A 20,738-nucleotide genomic window follows, 5' to 3' on the forward strand; every position below is an offset into this window, starting at 1 on the left:
GTTCCACCTGTCGTTTCGCATTTCGGCACTAGCGCCACAATAACGCCAAAGAATGAATTGTACAAAAAATTTCTGCTCCTAGACCATTTGTTCAATTTTAACCAAACAGCTTTATTAGATTCCTTGGACTCCTACCTTTGTCCTAAGTTATGAAAAGAGTTCTGAAAGTCCTGACGATATGGTGTTTGCCATAGGTGGAAACATATTGGTGAAAACCATAAACAGGTACGTTTCAAGTAGACATATCCTCCGAACACTTGGAGGTCCATGACCTCCATGTAATTAAAAAAAAAAAAGTCTCATAGTTGATGTTCTTGGCCACTAGATGACAGTCTTATCCAACTTCTCTGTGCTTTAGGCAGCATCGTCTGGCTAAAGTCGACATTTTTAAACATGCATTTTGCTCTATGGTCCAACTTCCTCTTTAGCTGGACACCCCTATGTTATGGTATTATTATAGTATTATATAGAATGATGTATAGTATTATTGATACTAGTATAATTATCAATCATATTATCTCACCCAAATTGATCACCTCTCGTGTCAACTTTTGGGTTTTTCAAAAAATATGTCCGGAGCAGGAGTACCGCACCCAGCGTACGCACACGCGCGCACACACACACACACACACACACACACATACACACACACACACACACACAGCGTGCACGGGAAGCGTCCCACCTCGTCCCAGATCCTGGGCGGAGCATGGACCCAGGACTGAGGTTCAGAGGAACAATGACAGGAAGTGGGAGAGGAGCCACTTCCTGTCAGGGGGGTGGGGGAGGAAGGGCTGAGGATGGCACGCCCAGTGGGATGCGGGAACAGAGGAACTGGACCCTCCAGGACCAAAGCAAGATGTCCGCCCAGTTTCACACTGAGTGATGGTTCACCATCAAAGACTAAGCAGCTCATACCGCCAGCACCTCTCAACCTGTGGCCCCACATTTGATTAAAATAAGAGAACGTCCAGTAATGACTGTTTGGATCCTAGTTTCTCTATAGACACACTAGAGACACTATAGAGACACTAAACCAGATCTAACAATAAAAACCTGATCAGATTGATTGATCTCAGAGGCTGAATCTGATCGGATGGATCAAACTGGAGACCCTGATGTGTGATCTGTTTCTTCATTCTAAACCCTGAAGATAAACTCTAACCTCAAGATAGAAGGAAATTTAACCCAAATCAAATCACGTTCTACCACTAGAGGGCAAGCTTAGATTTGAGTTATCAGTTATATTAAATTCCGACTGATAGTCAAAGATGTTCCAGATGTGACTGAGGTTGTTTCTAATTGGACTGAGCATTTCTGGAGCCTGAACTGTCTGACCTCCGCCTGCGGGGGGTCAGGGGGCTGATTTACGACACCGTGTTAGAGCATCACGGCCCTCTCAAGGGCCAGGATCCAGTGTGCTTCCTGAGGGCCCGCCCAGGCCCCGCTCCAGACCCAGCTCCAGGTCTGGGTCCCGGGTCACATGGCTCACCCTGACCCCCCCACGCCCTCCAGAGCCAAGACCTGATCCATTGTTCTGCACAGCGCCACAGGATAGACCACACCGCAGACGTGTGTCTCCATCACGTTCTACTGTAAAATATTTAACTCCTAATCTTATACAATCAAATCATTGGATAATTTATAATAATAATGAATAATCTTTTTTTTTAAATCATTTATATTCTTGGAGCTTATTTGTGCTTTTAATTATAATAACTCCTATATTGTCTTTTGGGTTATTTTATTTACTTGTGTTTTTAAATGAGTAGAGTTAGTATAGAGTATAATTTATTTGCATATTTTTAGTTATAAAAAGTTTAGTATAGTTAGTATAGCGTATTTGTATTTATAGAGTAATTGTATTTTAATTTTTCTTGTATCTCAACAGCATTTTAATGTTATATGGGATTAGGGTTGGAAAATAAATAATATATAAAATATAATAGAAGTATAATGACATTCACATAATATAAAAGAACATAGGAAGAACGAATATTTTGGAGTTGGAGTAAGAACAACAACCTAACCCCTCTAGGGTTAAGGGTGGTTAGGTTTAGGGGTTGGGGTTTAGGTTTAGGGGTTAGATGGACTCAACACACCCGCTTCATCGAAATGGTGGATCCTTAATCCAGGTCTCACCACGACCCTCCACCCCTTCGATAGAATACTGTTGAGATGGAGGGGTGGGTGGATGGATGGAGGGAGGGAGGCATGGATGGATGCATGGATGGAGTGATGGATCGCAGAACCAGCTGGTAAACTGGAGTCAGTCATTCTGCAGAACAAGCTGTTTAACCGGAGTCGGTGATTCTGCAGAACAAGCCAGTAAACTTGAGTCAGAAGAGGGAAGTGTTTGCGAGGAGTTGAGTTTATTCTTGGAAACAGGAAGTCACTGCTTCCAGTGGAAACTCCAGGACGACACTTCACTCTGAGACTCCACCACAGCAATCTAACAGATCCTTTTAACAGTCCCCCTTTCTCAGCCTTCAGGGGGAGGTTTCTCTCCCTTCATGCTGCTGAAGTGTTAATTATCTAATGACACCTCATCCTCCAGGATTTTGCAGTTTTTTGTGATCGTTGCGATTAGGAATGCTTTATTTTGTAGCATTGTAAGCTTTCGCAAAGTTTCATGTTTTGTTTGGCAGAAAAAAAGTAATAAGTAATAAATCCATAAAATAAAGTTTCAGTTTAACATTCAAAAAGTTTACGGTTTGTTGATTTAAACATTTACTTTAGAGATTATTAATTATTGTGATCATAAAATCACCATTTCCGGGAGGGAGGGATTCAAACTGCATCTTACTTATCTCTGCTCAGAATCTCTTTTTAAAGAGTTTTGGTCAAAAAATTTAAAAAAGATTCACGTAATGTACCAATATCACTGCCAAATGAATCTGTCTTTTTTTTTGCGGGAAATGTTCTGTGAAAAAGCACGTTTGCTCGTGACTGAAGTATTTACTTTAAACACAAACATACTTACATACATACATACATTTAAACAGTTTACAGCGAATCGGGAGCAACATCATAAAACACACCCCACACTGGTGTATACACTATATACATGTTTCTTAAAATCAGTTGAAAAATATGTATAAATAATTGTCTCATTGAATGTGTGTATTCATAGAAATTCAGAGCTGGAGATGAGACCAACAACCCATAATGCAACTCTGCGCATTATCATTCATTAATACTGATAAAAATGTATCTACAGTACATGCAGTGCTGTATCATCCTAAATTCTGACATCCCATAATACAGAAGAAACACGAATAATCCACCAACAGGTGAACGAACAGAATATTTCTGATCTACTTTGTATGTTTTAATATTTCTTATTCATACAACACAGAAAATCATAAATATATACAAACAAATGCACAACCACACACAACTAATCGATCAACTAAATCAACTAAACGAACAACAAATCAATCAACTTACCGATCAACTAACCGAACAACTAAACAATTAACTAATCAATCAACTAACCGATCATCTAATCGAATCAACTCATCAATCAACGAACCAATCAGTTAATGTATGACCTAATTGATCAATTAACTGATAAACTAATAGATTAACAAACCAATCAACTGATCGTCTAACCAATAAACTAACGGATCAACCTCAAAATAATCAACCAACTGATCACGAAACCAATAAACGAATTGATCGACTAATTGATACATTTATTTATCAATTAATCAGTCAACTAATCGATCAGCTCATAACCGTCCAGCATTTTCAAATGGATATGAAATGTGGCTTTAGGAAGCTGTGGGTTTTTAGTTGGGTTTTTCAATGTTAATATTATTAAGAAAAATTATATTTTTAAATAAACGGTTTCTCTGAGGGCTAGTTCATATCTCAATCTCAAAAAACCAAACTATGCTCAGGATATGTAGATTAACCCTTAACATTACCAACTGCTAAAATACTATAATACAGGTACTCCTCACTTAAAGACTGAGTTCCGTTCTTAGGAGTAGGTTGTTAGACAAAGTGGTCATTAAGCGAGGACCTGTGTTATTTCACGGTAAGGGGGCGTGGCGATTGGGAACGCTAGTGTAGTGAATACTGTCAGACTGTGGGAATGAAACTGAGACTGAGAACGGAGATGCGCGATGAGATGCTTGATGCTGAGACGCCGCACACGAAGCGCGCCCGCCACAGTATTGTACACAGCGCACAATAGCCACTGGTTGGAGAGCTGGTTGTAAGTCCAAATGGTGGTTAAACAGGTAGGTCATTAAGTGAGGAGTACCTGTACACAAAACATTAGAACTGTTCTATGTATTATAGTATATATAATAACTTCTGTATTATAGGTGTATTAGAGTAGGGAATTTTTAATGCAGCAGTTTCCAGCATGTACCATGTTACACATGAAGCCCTGTCTAAAGGAATCACTTCACTGTTATTTTCTGCTTTAGCTTTGTCTCGCCTCGTTTTTATGCTTTTCAATTGTCTTATTTGTGTCTTAACACAGGAAGACATTTTGGACAAATTTTCTTAACAGTAGGAAAAGCATGTGGAAAGCCAGAAAATATTTTATTTCCAGCTAGTGTATATTAAAAAAAAACTTCCAAAAAACACTTAGCGATCTCTTTGGTTTCCACAGAAAAACCTCCACTCTCCACCTTTCTGGTTATCATTCCCAAACTTTTAACCAGTGAAACCTCCCCATATGCTGATGAGTTTATAAATGTTTCAGAAGAGGAATCCAAACTCTGCAAAACCATACGAACCAGCTCAGTGTGAGACCATCATGTGCAGTGAACACCTTCAGAAGTTCCAATGGCTCCTTCAGAACCTCTCCAGAACCTCTTAAGAATCTCCTCAGTGCTTTGTGCTCTTTGGGGCTTTTTGGTCAAGTTTAATCCACAAATAAAAGATAATATTCCGTTCAGCAGGTGGAAGGAGCTTGTTACGTTGCAGCAGATTGTCCTCAAACCGCCTCAGAACTTCCTCCAGATAAATCCATCTGAGAACAGGTGTCTGAAGATCGACTCCGATCAACTCCACCTGACAGCGACTCTTCACTGGATGGTCTCTTTGTTTCCAGTGAAGTCAGATGAAAGTTGAGAGCCTTGTCCAGCAGGGGGTAGTAGGGGACGTTCAGGCGAAGGGCATGTCGGAGCGGTGGATGGAGGTCTGGATGTCCTGGTAGCTCTTCCCGTTCATGTGGCTCTCGATGCTGTAGCAGCGGTGGACCTCGGTTAGCGAGGACGCCACGTAGGACGCCGGCCGCAGGATGTTAGAGTTGGCGAAGGTTCCTCCAAACTGGAGCCGCTGCTGGTTCCAGTGCCTGCGCAGGACGGTCTGGACCTGAACGCAAAGACCAGACAGGAAGTAAGTGTTCTTCCTGTTGAAAATGACATTCGGACACTCTGTTGTCAATGAAAAGTTTGAAATTTCTCAAAGGATCTGTCAGTCCGTTATCAACAGATGCGTGAGCAACACTAATGAGGATAAATTAATCTGCTCACCTCCCCGTTGAAGAAGCAGAATATGGTGGCAACCAGGAGACCCTTCGAGGAGATAAGACAATTGTTCATCATACATTTTAATAATAAAGAAAGAGTCTGGGACCCTCTCCCTGGTCTCAAAGGACCCCACCCTCTCACCTGGTAGTGCATGAAGATGTTCATGACGTACTCGAAGATCTCCGAGTGTCCCTGGGGCTTGTAGGGCAGCAGCATGAACTGGATGCCCAGCAGGGGGATGAGGATCAGGGTGGCCCGCACCGCTTTCATGTACAGGCTGGACTCGGCCTGGTGGGTCACCTTCAGCTTGGTGATCAGCACACGCACAATGTTCAGCAGGAAAAACAGGTTAACCTGGAGAAGAAGAAGAGGTAAAAAAGAAAGCTGTCAGTCGCCATCAAGCACTTAAAGGCGTTCTTGACAAGAAGGTCCTTCAGGTCCATTCTCTGGAAGAACGAACTGAGTCAGGTTTACCTTCATCATAGGTCACTGCCAAAGCGCATAAGTAAATCAATCCATAAACACAGTCAGTACCCTCAAGATTTTGCGCCAAGTAAGAAGAAATTTGTGCAATTTAGCTGTTAATGGCTTGACACGTAGCTCAGGTTTCTGGTCGTGAAAGAAGAAGACACGTGGACAGGCAAGTCCAGTTATTTCTATTTTGAAATTTTGAGGAACCATTTAAATTTGAAAAAAAATTTAATAAATAGCTTAAAGAGTAATAAAACAGACCAGTTTAGGCACTCATCATCATCAGAGTGCCTCTTTTCAGGCACTCTGACATCATGGAAAGGTCATAGTGCTATTGGTGCTATTTCAACTGCAAAATGTGAGAACAAGGGAGATTTATTTTCTTCCAGCTCTTCTGATGCAGTTTGTGGTGTGGGGATGGTGTGGTTTGAGCAGCAACGCCTGACCTGGGTCAAGGTAATTGGAGCCCACCATCAGAGTGGCTGCATACCTGTTGCTTGCTGGTTGGTCCAACGAGCAACAGGTAAAACCCCCAGCCCCACACACACTCGGGAGAGGAGCCCTTGTCATGACACACGTCCATCTGTGCCATTGCGACTTGTTCCACTCAGCCCACTCTCTACAATAAACTGTGTCTACAACCCCGTTGTCTGTATCTCTGTGCTGGAGGTCCATGTAAACACCACTTGGATGGCGTGTGGTAGGCGAAACTGCCACACCATTAAACAAGAAATGTTGAAATTAATACCAGGCTGAATAGATTAAAAAAAAACATTTCACTGTGTAGAAGATCCAGAAAAGTTCATAAAAACATTGTTTTGTGACTAAGTTTTCTTACCAGCAGGGCGGCGCAGATGGGGCTGTGTATGATGTAGAGCAACGACGTATCAGCCCTGATCCAACAGCTGAGAGGTAAACAGTCAGTCAGGTCAGAAGTTAGATACAGTTTGCTGTGATTAACTCTTCTTGAAATATTTAACTTACTTTTGAGTCAGATAATGTTTGTTTATGTTTACGTCTTTGAGTTTCATCTTTTAAATGTGTTGTGTGCGTGATTCATCTGTAAATCAAAGTAAAACGTACTTGTCATTGTAGTAGAAGTATCGAGCCACAGCGTGGATCAGCGCTGGCACCAAAGGAAATCCTGAGGAATCATATGATCGCTTTGTTTCTATCGACATTTTTCATTTTCACATAAAACTAAATATATTTTTATATTTCTGACCTCAGCCCAACAGGTAGAAACAGCCGAGGTAGATTAGTGGTAACTATACTGTAGTAATAGTAGTATTTGTGCTGTACTCACCCCAGCCCAGCAGGTAGTAGCAGCCCAGCTGCTGCTTCTCGGCGAACACGGCCACCACAATGAGCGTATGCAGGTAGATCCCCTCGCAGAGCATCCAGAAGTAGTTACAGCTCAGCAGGTAGAGGTGCACGAACATGATCACCCTGCAGCTCACCTGAGGGGGCGGGGGTGCAAGAGAGCATCTGCTTCAGGATACATGAGGGATAACGTCCAGCCAGGGGCTCGTTATCTCTAAATAACCAACAGAGTGACAAGGTCCTCCATCTCTCTAGAGGTTATGATAATAACTGCCTGGCTGCACATTATCATGCTTATTACACACTACAAAATAAAATAATACACTGAGAATGATTTTCTAACTAGTATATGTAGTTTTATAAGTAGTATGACCAGTTATGACTAGTAGGTTTCATTTTATAACTAGTATGTCTAGTTTCCACAAAGAACAATTGTCACAGCAACGTAGTGAACTACAGGTAGTCCTCACTTAACGACCTACCTGTTTAATGACTGTTCGGACTTACAACCAGCTCTCCAACCAGTCTGTATTGCGTTCTGCGCGCGCGGCGTCTCAACGTCAAGCATCTCATCGTGTGTCACCCTTTCTCAGTCTCAGTCTCGTTCCCGCAGTCTGTCAGTATTCACTACACGAGCGTTTGCAATCGACACGGCCCCTTACCGTGAAATAACACGGGTCCTCGCTTATCGACCAATTTGCTTAACGACCTGGTGCTAGGAATGCAACTCGGTCGTTAAGTGAGGAGTACCTGTATTATATTTCCTGTAATAACTATCATTTAATATAATAATTAACTTTTTACTGTAATTACTATTATTTTATATAATAATGAAGTATTTCCTGTAATTAATGTTAAACTGGACATGAGTCTGCCGTTGTACTTTCTATTTAGCGCCACCAGATGGCACCACATGCTAGTGTTGGCATTTGCATGTAGGTGGAGCGATGAGAGGGACGTGAAACCAGGATAAGTGGTTGCCCATGACAGCGGTCAATTAGTGAGTAATTATTATTAATAATAATAATAATAATAATAATAATAATAATCATGAGTTCTTCTATGCTCACAGGGTTGCTCTGCAGTGGGTCCTGGTGGTTGGCAACGGTAGTGAACCACACAATGGTGATGACGGAGTTCAACACGAAGGAGAAGAAAAGATTCTTATGGAGAGTGATTCTCTGACAACTCAGACTTCTGGAGAATGAGAGGGAGGGAGGGAGAGAGGGGGGGGGGAGGGAGAGAGGGAGGGGGGGAGATGGAGGGAGGGAGGGAGATCAGACAGGACATAACTATACGCATCAGCATCACCAATCCTCCTCCACAACAAACACAGTCCCAGTATAATCTGCTGCAGTGGTTCTCAACATGGTCCTCCAGGGCGTGTCTGGGGGTCCTCACTAGTTGAACTGCTGTCATCTAAATGAGAGAACGTCCAGTAACGACCGTTTGGATCCTAGTTTCACTAATACCTCCCCGACTAGAGACACTTAATCAGATCCAATCAATAAAGATATTGATCTGATTGGATCCAGAGACTCCTGGACGTGGAGAAGGTTCAGATCTTGTTTCCTTTACCTAAACCCTGACGATACACTCCGCAATACCAGAAACATTCTTTTCAGAGGAAATGTCCAGATGAAAGGAAATAAAACCAAAATGAAAACCAAAATGAAATCCCGTTCCACCCTCCAGCGTCTCAGAGTCCCCCCCCCCCCACCTGGTAGAGTCACTGAGAATGTGAACCAGTTAAAGGGGCCATGCGTTTTTTTGAGAAAAGTCCCTTCCCCAGATTCAGACCACAAGGTCGATAGCAGTTTTAGTAACGGACGTATCCGAGTGTCCAGTACAGAGGTAGCGATGGGCTGCGTGCTAACTGTGTCAAAGCATGGCTCCTAGATCCAGGGTTCTCTCACTTGAAGTGGAAGAAGATGGCGAGCGATATGAAGAGCGAGGTGAGCGACAGCCCGTGTCCGATCAGAACCAGGTAGAACAGGTTCATCGCCGTCTGCAACACAACACAGAGCTCGGCTGACATGTTACCATGGCGACCGCAAGGCTACATCACCGTCTTGCTCCATGAGTGACGCACCATCTTTACGTGCACATTGTGGGACCTGCAGCGGGTGTAGTTTGTCCAGGTCCGGTTGCTTTGCGGGTGGCGCCCCCAGTGGCCGGCCTCCGTGCACACTTTGGAAGCCATCTCTGTCACAACAAACAACAGTCTGTAACTGTAAGACTGCTGCTATTAAAACAATCCGGAAAAAACTACAGCGTTCAAAAACATTGGACAGCGTTCGAAACATTGGACTGAAGCAGTAACCTTCCTGGAGCAAAGTAAAACCACAATGTACAATGTTTAGATCTACATAACACATTTGGCGAAGTTAATCCCGGTGTTTTACTCTTTCAAGGTGTAATTCCTCCCCTGGTTTTCAATGTATACTGGGATGCCACTGGGACCCCACAGGGCTACGTGCTGGGCCCCTTTCAGCTTCCACACCAAGGACCTTCCCATCACAATGAATGGCAGAACACAAATGACACCGCTCTGTCTGTTCATGCTACAGTACCTGGAAAATTATTATTATGATAACTCATAACTCAAAAAAACCAGCAGGTTCTGACATTTTCATTCAGAAAAATGTTTAGTTAGGGTTTTGTTTAATGTTGGTAGTTTAGTTGGTTGGTAGTGTATTCGGTTGGTGGTTTAGTTGCTTGATGGTTTAGTAAGTCAGTTGGTAGTTGAGTTGGTTGCTAATTAGTTGGTTGATAGTTTCATGAGCTGGTATTTTAATTGGTTGGTGGTTTAGTTGGCTGGTAGTTGAATTGGTTGGTGGTGTGGTTGGTTAGTTGGTCATCGGTTATTTTGATGGCAGTTGTTTAGTTAGTAGTTTAGTTGGTTAGTTAGTTGGTCATTTTGTTTATTGGTAGTTAGTTTGTTGGTAGTTTAGTTTGTTAGTTGGTCATCAGTTATTTAGATGGTATTGATTGTTTAGTTGGTAGTTAAGTTGGTTCGTTAGCTAGTAGTTCAGTTAATTGGTAGTTAGTAGTTTAGTTGGTTGGTAGTTAATTGTATCTGGTGGTTTAGGTGGGTTGGTAGTTGAGGCATTTGGTTGGTTAGCAGTTTAGTTAGCTGGTGGTTGGTGGATAGTCTAGCTGATAGTTAGTAAGCTGGTAGTTTAGTTAGCTGGTAGTTGGGGTGCTGGTAGTTGAGTCTGGTGTCTCAGACCTTTGGAGTCAAGTCTCCCTAGTAGTTTATTTAGCTGGTAGTTAGTTAGCTGGTAGTTGGTAGATAGTCTAGCTGGTAGTTAGTAAGCTGGTAGTTGGTAGATAGTCTAGCTGGTAGTTGGTAGATAGTCTAGCTGGTAGTTAGTGAGCTGGTAGTTGGTAGATAGTCTAGCTGGTAGTTAGTTAGCTGGTAGTTGGGTCCAGCGTCTAACACCTTTGGGGTTGAAGTCTCCGTAGTAGTCTGGACAGTGCTGCTCAGTGGTGAAGCCTGCCTCTGTCTCGTCCCAGCAGAGCCAGCCATCCCACGTACGGTTGCATGCTGGCCCTGGAACAAGTCACATGATGTAAAAACATTCCACACACATTCCACATAATACACACGGTCCACCTCAGATGGATAGGATAATGGCCGACAGTTGTGAAGGAGTCAGAGAGTGAAGTCTCTGGAGGAAGACTGTCCCTTCCTGTCACTTCACTTCCTGACTGGTCCACACCACAGGAAACATCAAATTCTATCTTGATCGTCTTTCGGCAGAAGAATCCAAACTGTGGATTCCAGAAATCATTTGATCCAAATTCTCTCACAATTATTTATTTTGCCAAAACTCTCTTTGTCTGGAGTGACTCCAGATTCCTGAATCATTAAATATGATTTTTTCACTACAAACAGATTGTTTGAGTCTTGCATCGCGAGCAGGTTGAGTCTATTGTTCTGTGGATGTCGATGGAAAGTCTCCAGTGGTTGGTGTTGTGGTGGGTTGACATGTTGGCTATATGAGATATATATATATATAAACTGCACGGCTCACCGGCTGTCTTGGGGTGTGTGTCCTTAAGGATCTTCTGGAAACACTCGTACTGGGCCGTCACGATCTGGTTCCGAGTGTCGTCGATGCTGTCGTGATGCTGCACGGACTCAGAGCTCTGGGAGCCATTAGCCGCAGCGCTAGCCAGCGCTAGCAGCTACACACACACATTCACATACACATACACACACACACACACACACACACACACACACACACACACACACACACACACACACACACACACACACACAAAACACCTATTATAGCAAACCCCTCACACTAACACATTATTGAAAAACATTTAATTTCCATCAAAATTATTACATTTCAACTTTTCCACATGTTCCATTATAGATTGAGGCAGTTAAAGGGTTAAACATCTACCTTAAGTAGATGTTAGTTAAAGTGCAAGTAAAAAGTTAAGTTAAGAGCTAGTTAAAGGGCTGTTTAAGGGTTAGTTAAAGGGTAAGCTAAAGGGTACGTTATGGGCTAGTTAAAGGGTAAGTTAAAAGGTAAGTTAAAAGGTAAGTTATGGGCTAGTTAAATGGTAAGTTGAAGGGTAGGTTAAAAGGGTAGGTGGAAGGGTAAGTTAAAAGGTAAGTTACGGGCTAGTTAAAGAGTAGGTTAAAGGGTAAGTCAAAGGGTACGTTATGGGCTAGTTAAATGGCTGGTTATAGGCTAGCTGGTTAAAGGGTTAGTTAAAGGGTAAGTTAATTGCTAGTTATGGGTTAGTTAAAAGTTAAGTTAGGGGTAAGTTTAAAGTTAAATTAAAGGATAAGTTAAAGGGTTAGTAACAGGGTAAGTTGTGGACTAGTTAAAGGGTTAGTAAAAGGGTAAGTTAGAAGTTATGTTAAAGGGTAAGGTAAAGGGCTAGTTAAATGGTTGGTTATGGGCTAGTTACAGAGTTAGTTGGAGGGTACGGTATGGGGTAGTTAAAGGTTAAGTTAAAGGGTAATTTTAAGGGTAAGTTAAAACATACGTTATGGGCTAGTTAAATGGTTGGTTAAGGGTTAGTTAAACGGTAAGTTAAAGGTTAGGTTATTGGCTAGTTAAGGGTAAGTTATGGGCTAATTAAAGGCCTGGTTATCTAAGTTAAAGGGTAATCTAAAGGGTAAGTTATGCGCTAGTTAAAGAATAAGTTAAGGGTTAGTTAAGGAGTAAGTTAAAAGATAAGTTAAAGGGTAAGTGAAAGGGTTAGTTAAAGGGTAAGTTATGGGCTAGTTAAAGGGTAAGTTAAATGGTTAGTTAAAGGGATAGTTAAATGGTTGGTTCTGGGCTAGTTAAATGGTAAGTTAAATGTTAAGTTAAAGGGTAGGTTAATTGCTGGTTATGGGTAAGTGATGGGCTAGTTAAAGTTAAGTTATGGGCTAGTTAAAGGGTAAGTTAAAGGGTAAGTTAAAGGGTCCGTGGAGGAGTAAGTTAAAAGTTTATTTAAAGGGTAAGTTAGAGGGTTAGTTAAACGGTAAGTTAAAGTTAAGTTATGGGCTAGTTAAAGTTAAGTCATGGGCTAGGTAAAGGGTAAGTTAAAGGGTCCGTGGAGGAGTAAGTTAAAAGTTTATTTTAAGGGTAAGTTAGAGGGTTAGTTAAACGGTAAGTTATGAGCCAGTTAAATGTTTAGTAAAAGGGTAAGTTAAAAGTTAAGTTAAATGGTAAGTTAAAGGGTTAGTTAAAGGGTAAGTTAAAGGGTTAGTTAAAGGCCTAGTTAAATGGTTGGTTATGGGCTAGTTTAAGGGTTAGTTGGGGGTAAGTTATGGGGTAGTTAGAGGGTAAGTTAAAATGTAAGTTATGGGCCGGTTAAAGGGTAAGTTATAGGCCAGTTAAAGGGTAAGTTAAATAGTAAGTTAAAAGGTCATTTAAAGGGTAATTTAAAACGTAAGTTATTGGCTAGTTAAAAGGTTGGTTAATGGTTAGTTAAAAGGTAAGTTAAAATGAAAGTTAAAGGCTAAGTTGTTGGCTAGTTAAAGGGATGGTTAAAGGGTTAGTTAAAGGGACGGTTAAGGGTGAGCTTAAGGGTTAGTTATGGGTTAGTTAAAGGGTAAGAAAAAGGCTCAATTAAACGGTTAGTTAAAGGGTAAGTTAAAAGTTAAGTTAAAGGTAGGTTAAAGGGAAAGTTATGGGCTAGCTAAATGGTAAGTTAAAGGGTAGGTTAAAACTGTAAGTGAAATGGTAAGTTAAAGGGTAAGTAAAAAGGTATGTTATGAGCTAGTTAAAGGCTGGGTTAAAGGGTAGGTTAAAAGGGTAAGCCAAAGGGTAAGTTAAAGTGTGAGTTAAAGGGTAAGTTGAAGTTCAGTTATGGGCTAGTTAAACGGTAAGTTAAAGGGTAGATTAAAAGGGTAAGTTAATGTGTAACTTAAATGGTTAGTTAAGGAGTAAGTTAAAAGTTAAGTTAAAGGGGTAGTTAAAGGGTAAGTTATGGGCTAGTTAAAGGTTAAGTAAAAGGGTAAGTTAAAAGTAAATTAAAGGGTAAGTTAAAGGGTTATTCAAAGGATAAGTTATGGGCTAGTTAAATGGTTTGTTATGGGCTGGTTACAGGGTTAGTTGAAGGGTACGTTATGGGATAGTAAAATGGTTAGTTAAAGGGTAAGTTACAGGACTAGTTAAATGGTTGGTTTTGGGCTAGTTAAAGGGTTAGTTAAACTGTAAGTTAAAGGTTAAGTTAAAGGGTAAGTTATGGGCTAGTTAAATGGCTGGTTATGGGCTAGTTAAAGGGTTAGTTAAGGGTAAGCTAATTGCTAGTTTTGGGTTAGTTATCGGCTAGTTAGGGGCGAGTTCAAGGTTTCTTTCTACCTGACAGAGGGAACAGGACGCCAACAGAAAGACGACGCAGAAAGAAGCCATTTTCGATCAGATTCCTGAAAGAGAAAAAACCTCTTTGACCGTGTGATCGTTTGATTTGTTGATTTATTGATATATTTATAAAGTAATATATTGATCTATTAAGGTGTTTGGCGGCCGCATATGGTCTCCTGACCGCTGCGTTGACCACCCTGGTCTAAATGCTCAGAGGTTAATGGCAGTGAAGATTAACAAAGAAATATTCAATTCAATTCATTATCTAATTTTTATATTCACTTCACAGAAACACGTTATCTGATCAGGTTTTTATTTTATTATAGATTAAATTATAGTTATTCAAGATTCAAGAGGTTTATTTGTCACATACATACTTTCATACCCGGAGATTATGCACAATAGTTCCTAAACCGTTATGATTATTATTATTATATTATTATATACAACAATAATAATAATAATAATAATAATAATAATAATAATAATAATAATAATAATAATAATAATAATAATAATGGAGCATTTCTAACCCCTTTTCAAATAAAAATATTTCAGTTTAAAACAGATTTTTAATTTCATACCTTTTTTTGGATCTGAACTTCCTGAGGGGATGGGACCTTAAAGATATTAAGGAACTTCAATATTTATAGCAACTATATAAAAGCGATTATATGAATATAAATATATACTAATATGTGTGTGTGTGTGTGTGTATATATATATATATATATATATATATATATATATATATATATATATATATATATATATATATATATATATATATATATATATATATATATATATATATATATGATTTAAAAAAACATAAAAACTAAAACTAACTTTTTTTTTTTTAAATCTCTTAATAATTTGTGGAGCCATTTCCCCAAATACTTATTTTTCCATTTCTTTCTGCTGCTCTTATAGTTCTATTTGATTCATATAAACATCTAGTGAATGCGTTTTAAAATGTATTCTATTATAATAAGTGATTAATATTGTCATATTATATCATATTATGAAGCAAATAGTGTTAGCAATTAGTCTGATCAGTCTCTTATTTAGGACAATAAATTAGTATTTTTCCAGATTAAGTTGCTGTTCAAACGTGAATTAAATTGCAGCAAAGAAACTTCAAATCAACTCGAGAAAATTAACATGAAAAATTAAATAAAATCTAAATCTGACCTTTTTAGGAAATCCTCTGTAAAAATCCTTCTTCTCCGTTTGCAGCACAGATCCTGGAGGTTTATCCTGAACTGGGAGAGGGGGAAGAGGAGGAGGAAGAGGAGGGGGATGAGCTGGAGGAGGAGGAAGAGGAGGAAGGGTGGGGGTGGGGTGAAGGGGTGAGAGGATGAACCCTGATGACTTCACAGCAGAACCCCTCCCTCCACAGAAACACACTGTAATATTAGTGTGATTACAATTATTATAAACACCATAATGATCAATTGTTTCAATGATTTTTTATCAATTAAAAAAATAAATAGAAACATATGTTAGTCAATTAGTTCAGTTTATGACTTTGGTTTAGTGAATGCACATACAAATAGAGATAAAAGAAAAATAAATAACAGAAGTCGAGAATTGAATACAAAATGTACGTATCTATAAGTCATTTCATATATTTATAAAATCATATAATCATAACTGAACTAAGTAGCACTTTGCATAAACTAAGTTTGATCGCCACCTAGCGGCCGTTTTGTATCACAGCCAGAAGGTGTCTGACGTAACGTTTAAGGCTGGTCCTCGTTCCTGACTGGCTGTTTTCAAACACGTGAATAATTCACAGTTTGATCGCTTGTTGTATGTATGCGAGTGTGTGAGCTCACAAATAAAGTCAGACAATTACGAGGAATTTTAACGCACCATGAAAGCAGTCGCTGTTTATCGGCTGCTGCATTCAGCGTGGAGTTGAATCGGAAGCTAACTTTAGTGTCGTCACAAACAGTGGACTAAATTATATCGTTGTTTTTTTTTTTTTTTTAATATACCTGTCAGATAAACTTCTCAAAAAATATTCACGTGTCGTGACCATGATTTGCGCAATATGACGTCACACTATACATAAAAAAAAAATGCATTTAATCAAACTATATGGAAGTACAGGGACAGCCTCCGCGAGAAGTCAACTTCATCAGAGATCCAACTTGGACTTTGCCATTTTTAATTCGGTGTATCATGTAATAACCCTCACCACGTCCCAAATCTTGTTCCATCCTTTTTCAAAATTAGGTCTCTATAATAAAGTCCGGGGGAACCGGCTCCTGCAACAATGAGCTTTTCTTCCATTTTGGCAACAAAAGTTTGACCAAACTCTAGGGGTTGTTCAGGGTTTATTAGCGGACGGACCAGCGGGAATGCATTATCGTTTCCCCGCGTCACAGGCGATTGACGAAACCTTTGGCGCTCCATACCCAACTTTATTCAGGCGCCGAGTCTCCGGGGTCGCGTCGTTCCTCGTCGCCACCTCCCATTGCGGCCGCTTTGTCGTTGCGCGTCGGTGTAATTTGTACAGAAACAAAAAACATGTGTTTTATTTAATTTATGATTCATTTAGTTTATTTATTGAACAGAAAAAAAACAAACAAAAAGAGAGAAAACAAGTAAAAACAAAGAGTTTTAAACAAAATGTGCAGCAGAGACAGCCGGCGGCTCTTCCAAAGAATCGAAAATATCTACACTATTGGAAAAAAGTGTTAGAACGCCCCCATTTTTCCAGTTTTATTGTTGTCCAGAGTTTATTGATATCTAAGCCGTTCAAGTCCTGTCAATTTAAGAGTTCTAAAAAAAAAAAAAAAAAAAAAGCCTTTAACGTAACAAGTAATGGCTTAACAACTTACAGTACAACTCTTCTGCAGCAATGGAAGTAAATGAAGCCTTGAAAGTTGATGCAAACAGTTCCTACAGGTGCTCCAACTTTTGTCGACTACTTCCAAACCCTCTGTATAAAAGCAGTGTTGGAGCGTTGGGACTTACGACCAGGTCTCCGACCAGTCTGTATTGTGCACTGCGTACAATACCGCGGCATCTCAGCGTCAAGCATCTTATGGTGCATCACCTTTTATATACTATACAGGTACATCTCATAAAATTAGAATATCATGATAAAGTTCAATATTTTTTGTCACTCATTTTAGAAAGTGCAACCCATATATTATATAGATTCATTACATGTAGAGTGAAATATTTCAAGCCTTTATCTCTTGAAATTTTGATGATTGTGGCTATAGATAATGAAAACCCAAAATTCAGTGTCCTACAATATTAGAATATTACATATGATCAATTAAAAAAAAGGATATTTTAAACAGAAATGTCAGGCTTCTGAAAAGTGTGTTCATTTTTATGCACTCAATACTTGGTTGGGCCTTCTTTTGCATGAATTTCTGCATCAATGCGGTGTGGCATGGAGCTGATCAGCCTGTGGCACTGCTCAGGTGTAATGGAAGCCCAGGTTGCTTTGATAGCAGCCTTCAGGTCATCTGCATTGTTGGGTCTGGTGTCTCATCTTCCTCTTGACAATACCCCATAGATTCTCTATGGGGTTCAGATCAGGCGAGTTTGCTTGCCAATCAAGCACAGTAACACCATAGTCATTGAATCAGCTTTTGATACCTTATGCAGTGTGGGCAAGTGCCAAGTCCTGCTGGAAAATGAAATCAGCATCTCCATAAAGCTTGTCAGCAGAAGGAAGCATGAAGTGCTCTAAAATGTCCTGGTAGATGGCTGTTTCGACTGTGGACTTCAGAAAACACAGTGGAACAACACCAGCAGATGACATGGCAGCCCAAATCATCACTGACTGTGGAAACTTCACACTGGACTTCAAGCAATGTGGATTCTGTGCCTCTCCACTTTTCCTCCAGACTCTGGGACCTTGATTTCCAAGTGACATGCAAAACTGACTTTCATCTGAAAAGAGGACTTTGTACCACTGAGCAACAGTCCAGTTCTTTTTCTCCACAGCCCAGGTAAGACGCTTCTGACGTTGTCTCTGGTTCAGGAGTGGCTTGACACGAGGAATGCAACATTTGTAGCCCATGCCTAGGGTTCGTCTGTGCGTAATGGCTCTTGATGCACTCACTTCAGCCTCAGTCCACTCCTTGTGAAGCTCCCCCAAATTCTTGAATGGATTTTGCTTGACAATCCTCTCAAGGCTGCGGTTATCCCTTTTGCTGGTGCACCTTTTCCTACTACACTTTTTCCTTCCACTCCACTTTCTATGAATATGCTTGGATACAGCACTCTATGAACAACCAGCTTCTTTAGCAATGACCTTTTGTGGCTTACCCTCCTTGTGCAGAGGGTCAATGACATCTGTCAGTTCAGCAGTCTTCCCCATGATTGTGTAGCCTACTGACCCAGACTGAGAGACCATTTAAAGGCTCAGGAAACTTTTGCAGGCGTTTTGAGTTAATTATCTGATTAGGGTGTGACACCATGACTTTCCAATATTGTACTTTTTCACAATATTCTCATTTTCTGTGACACTGAATTTTGGGGTTTGATTATCTATAGCCACAATCATCAAAATTTCAAGAAATAAAGGCTTGAAATATTTCACTCTACGTGTAATGAATTTATATAATATATGGGTTTCACTTTCTGAAATGAGTGACAAAAAATATTTAGCTTTTCCATGATATTCTAATTTTATGAGATGTACCTGTATATACTATATACAGTATACTATATACATCTCATCTCATCTCATCTCATCTCCGTTCTCAATCTTGTTTCCGCAGTCTGCCTGTATTCACTACACTAGCGTTTGCAATCGCCACGCCCCCTTACCATGAAATAACACTGGTCCTCACTTATCGACCAACTCGCTTAATGACCTGGTCCTATGAATGCAACTCGGTTGTTAAGTGAGGAGTACCTGTATTTGGACAATATTGCACTGCAGGAAGTAGTAGATATCATAATGGTGAGAAAAGGAAACTAACCAAAGAAGACAAGCAGACCATTATAAACCTTAAAAGTGTAGGTATTTCCTCTTGAGAAATTGCAAAGAAAGCCAAGGTGTCAGTGAGTACAGTTTCGTACACCATCGAAAGGCATTCGGAAACTGGAAGAGACTCGGACAGGAAGAGCTCTGGTAGACCCAGAGCCACAACAGAACTAGAAGACAAGGATCTGGGAGTCAACAGTTTGTATGATAGGCGGCTCACAGGACAACAACTCTTTAGACTTGGAGCTGCAGGTGTGGCAGGTCGAGTGGCAGTAAGAAAGCCATTGCTTAGATGGCAAAATAAGAAAAAAAAGAGGCTTGCCGCCAGTGGAATACTGAAGACTGGAAGAAGATCTTATTTGAAATATTTGGTCCATCACACAGGGTTTTTGTGCACCGTTGAGTAGGTGAAAGGTTGGTTCCTCAGTATGTGTGACACAAACTGTCAAACATGGAGGAGGAAGTGTGATGGTCTGGGGCTCTTTTGGATCTGGATCCAGAGTGGGCGACTTACACAGAGTGAGCGGCACCCTGAACCAAAAGGGCGACCACAGCATTTTGCTGTGCCATGCAATACCCTCTGGTCTACGCCTAGTTGTTCAGGGGTTCATCCTACAGTAATATAATGCCGGAAAACAAACCCCCAGGCTATGTCACAACTACCTGAGAACAAAATAACAGGTCGGTAGGCTTCAAATCATGGAATGGCCGGCACGGTCTCCAGACCTAAACACTATGGAGCTGGTTTGAGATGAACTGGACAGAAGGGTGAAAGCGGCGCAACCTGCCCACATCTGTGGGAACCTCTGCAACAGTGTTGGGAAAAACTTTCCCCAACAATGTTTGATTTCCATTGTCGAAAGAATGCCACGAGTGTGTTCGGCTGTATCTGCGGAAGGTGGCTACTTTGATGAGTAGGAGGATGATACGGTAGCGCAGGAGGTAGAGCTGGTGGTCTAGTGATCTAATGGTTGCTGGTTCGATCCCAGGCTCCTCCTGCTAGCATACTGTAGTGTCCTTGAGCGAGACACTTAACCCCTCATTGCTCCTGATGGCTGCGTCTGTCAGTGATTGAACAATTGTAAGTCGCTTTGGATAATGCGTCTGCTAAATGTAATGTAATAATGAGTCACATATTTAGATGAAGTTTTGTTAAACAAAACGATACCATGATTTATTTTTTTTATCTCCAGTTATTTATTGTTCTTTTATTTGTGCTTTAATTTCACAGTACATTGAGACATTAAACTGCCTAAATTTCGATAAAAACTAGAAAATGGAGGTGCTCTAAAACTTGTGACCGGTGGTTTATATCAAAAACGTACATTATATACGTATACTGTATAAAACCCTATCGTGATAATAGAACCAAGCAGCACTTAAGATTTTTCTGCCACACCTAGTTGCCGCTTTATAGCACATATCACATTTAAAGGCCTTTCCTTGTTCCTCATTGGCTGTTTTTTACTACGTGATCCACTGACAGTTCCTCGATCAGTTCAATTAGCCACTTAGCTGCAGGCATTCATAATAAATTATTAAATAAATATGACATGGAATACTTTTCAAACCATTTATTTATTTATTTGTGTATGATATGATGACTATTTCTTACAGTTTGTGGATGAAACTATGATGATGGACCTATACTAC

General features: G+C 40.3%; 1 protein-coding gene across 2 annotated transcripts; it reads right to left on the minus strand.

The window, feature by feature from the left end:
* Positions 1 to 2,358: 2,358 nt before the first annotated feature.
* LOC307227252 (calcitonin gene-related peptide type 1 receptor-like) lies at positions 2,359 to 15,380 on the minus strand. 2 transcript variants are annotated; one of them, XM_079996517.1, is made up of 13 exons: positions 15,314 to 15,380; positions 14,117 to 14,181; positions 11,330 to 11,483; positions 10,735 to 10,845; positions 9,382 to 9,494; positions 9,206 to 9,297; positions 8,360 to 8,486; positions 7,273 to 7,426; positions 7,050 to 7,110; positions 6,805 to 6,871; positions 5,637 to 5,849; positions 5,499 to 5,540; positions 2,359 to 5,337 (listed from the first exon to the last, which is right to left on the minus strand). In XM_079996517.1, exons 2-13 carry the CDS (start codon positions 14,165 to 14,167, stop codon positions 5,128 to 5,130), a joined length of 1,395 nt encoding a protein of 464 aa, XP_079852643.1. In that variant the 5' UTR covers positions 14,168 to 14,181; positions 15,314 to 15,380; the 3' UTR covers positions 2,359 to 5,127. The 2 variants fall into 2 exon arrangements, with proteins under 2 accessions (XP_079852643.1, XP_079852644.1); XM_079996518.1 differs by lacking the exons at positions 11,330 to 11,483; positions 14,117 to 14,181; positions 15,314 to 15,380 and having other exon boundaries at positions 9,382 to 9,514; positions 10,735 to 10,764.
* Positions 15,381 to 20,738: the final 5,358 nt, after the last annotated feature.

This window comes from Zeus faber, assembly GCF_960531495.2.
Source record: "Zeus faber genome assembly, chromosome: 2".
Taxonomy (NCBI): Eukaryota; Metazoa; Chordata; class Actinopteri; order Zeiformes; family Zeidae; genus Zeus; species Zeus faber.

Coding starts and splice junctions, on each gene's coding strand:
- LOC307227252 (XM_079996517.1), bottom strand. CDS start 14,167: ATGGCTTCTTTCTGCGTCGTCTTTCTGTTGGCGTCCTGTTCCCTCTGT. Junction 9,495..10,734: donor CGGAGACTTCAACCCCAAAG/GTGTTAGACGCT, acceptor TTGTTGTGACAG/AGATGGCTTCCAAAGTGTGC. Junction 9,298..9,381: donor ACAATGTGCACGTAAAGATG/GTGCGTCACTCA, acceptor GTTGTGTTGCAG/ACGGCGATGAACCTGTTCTA.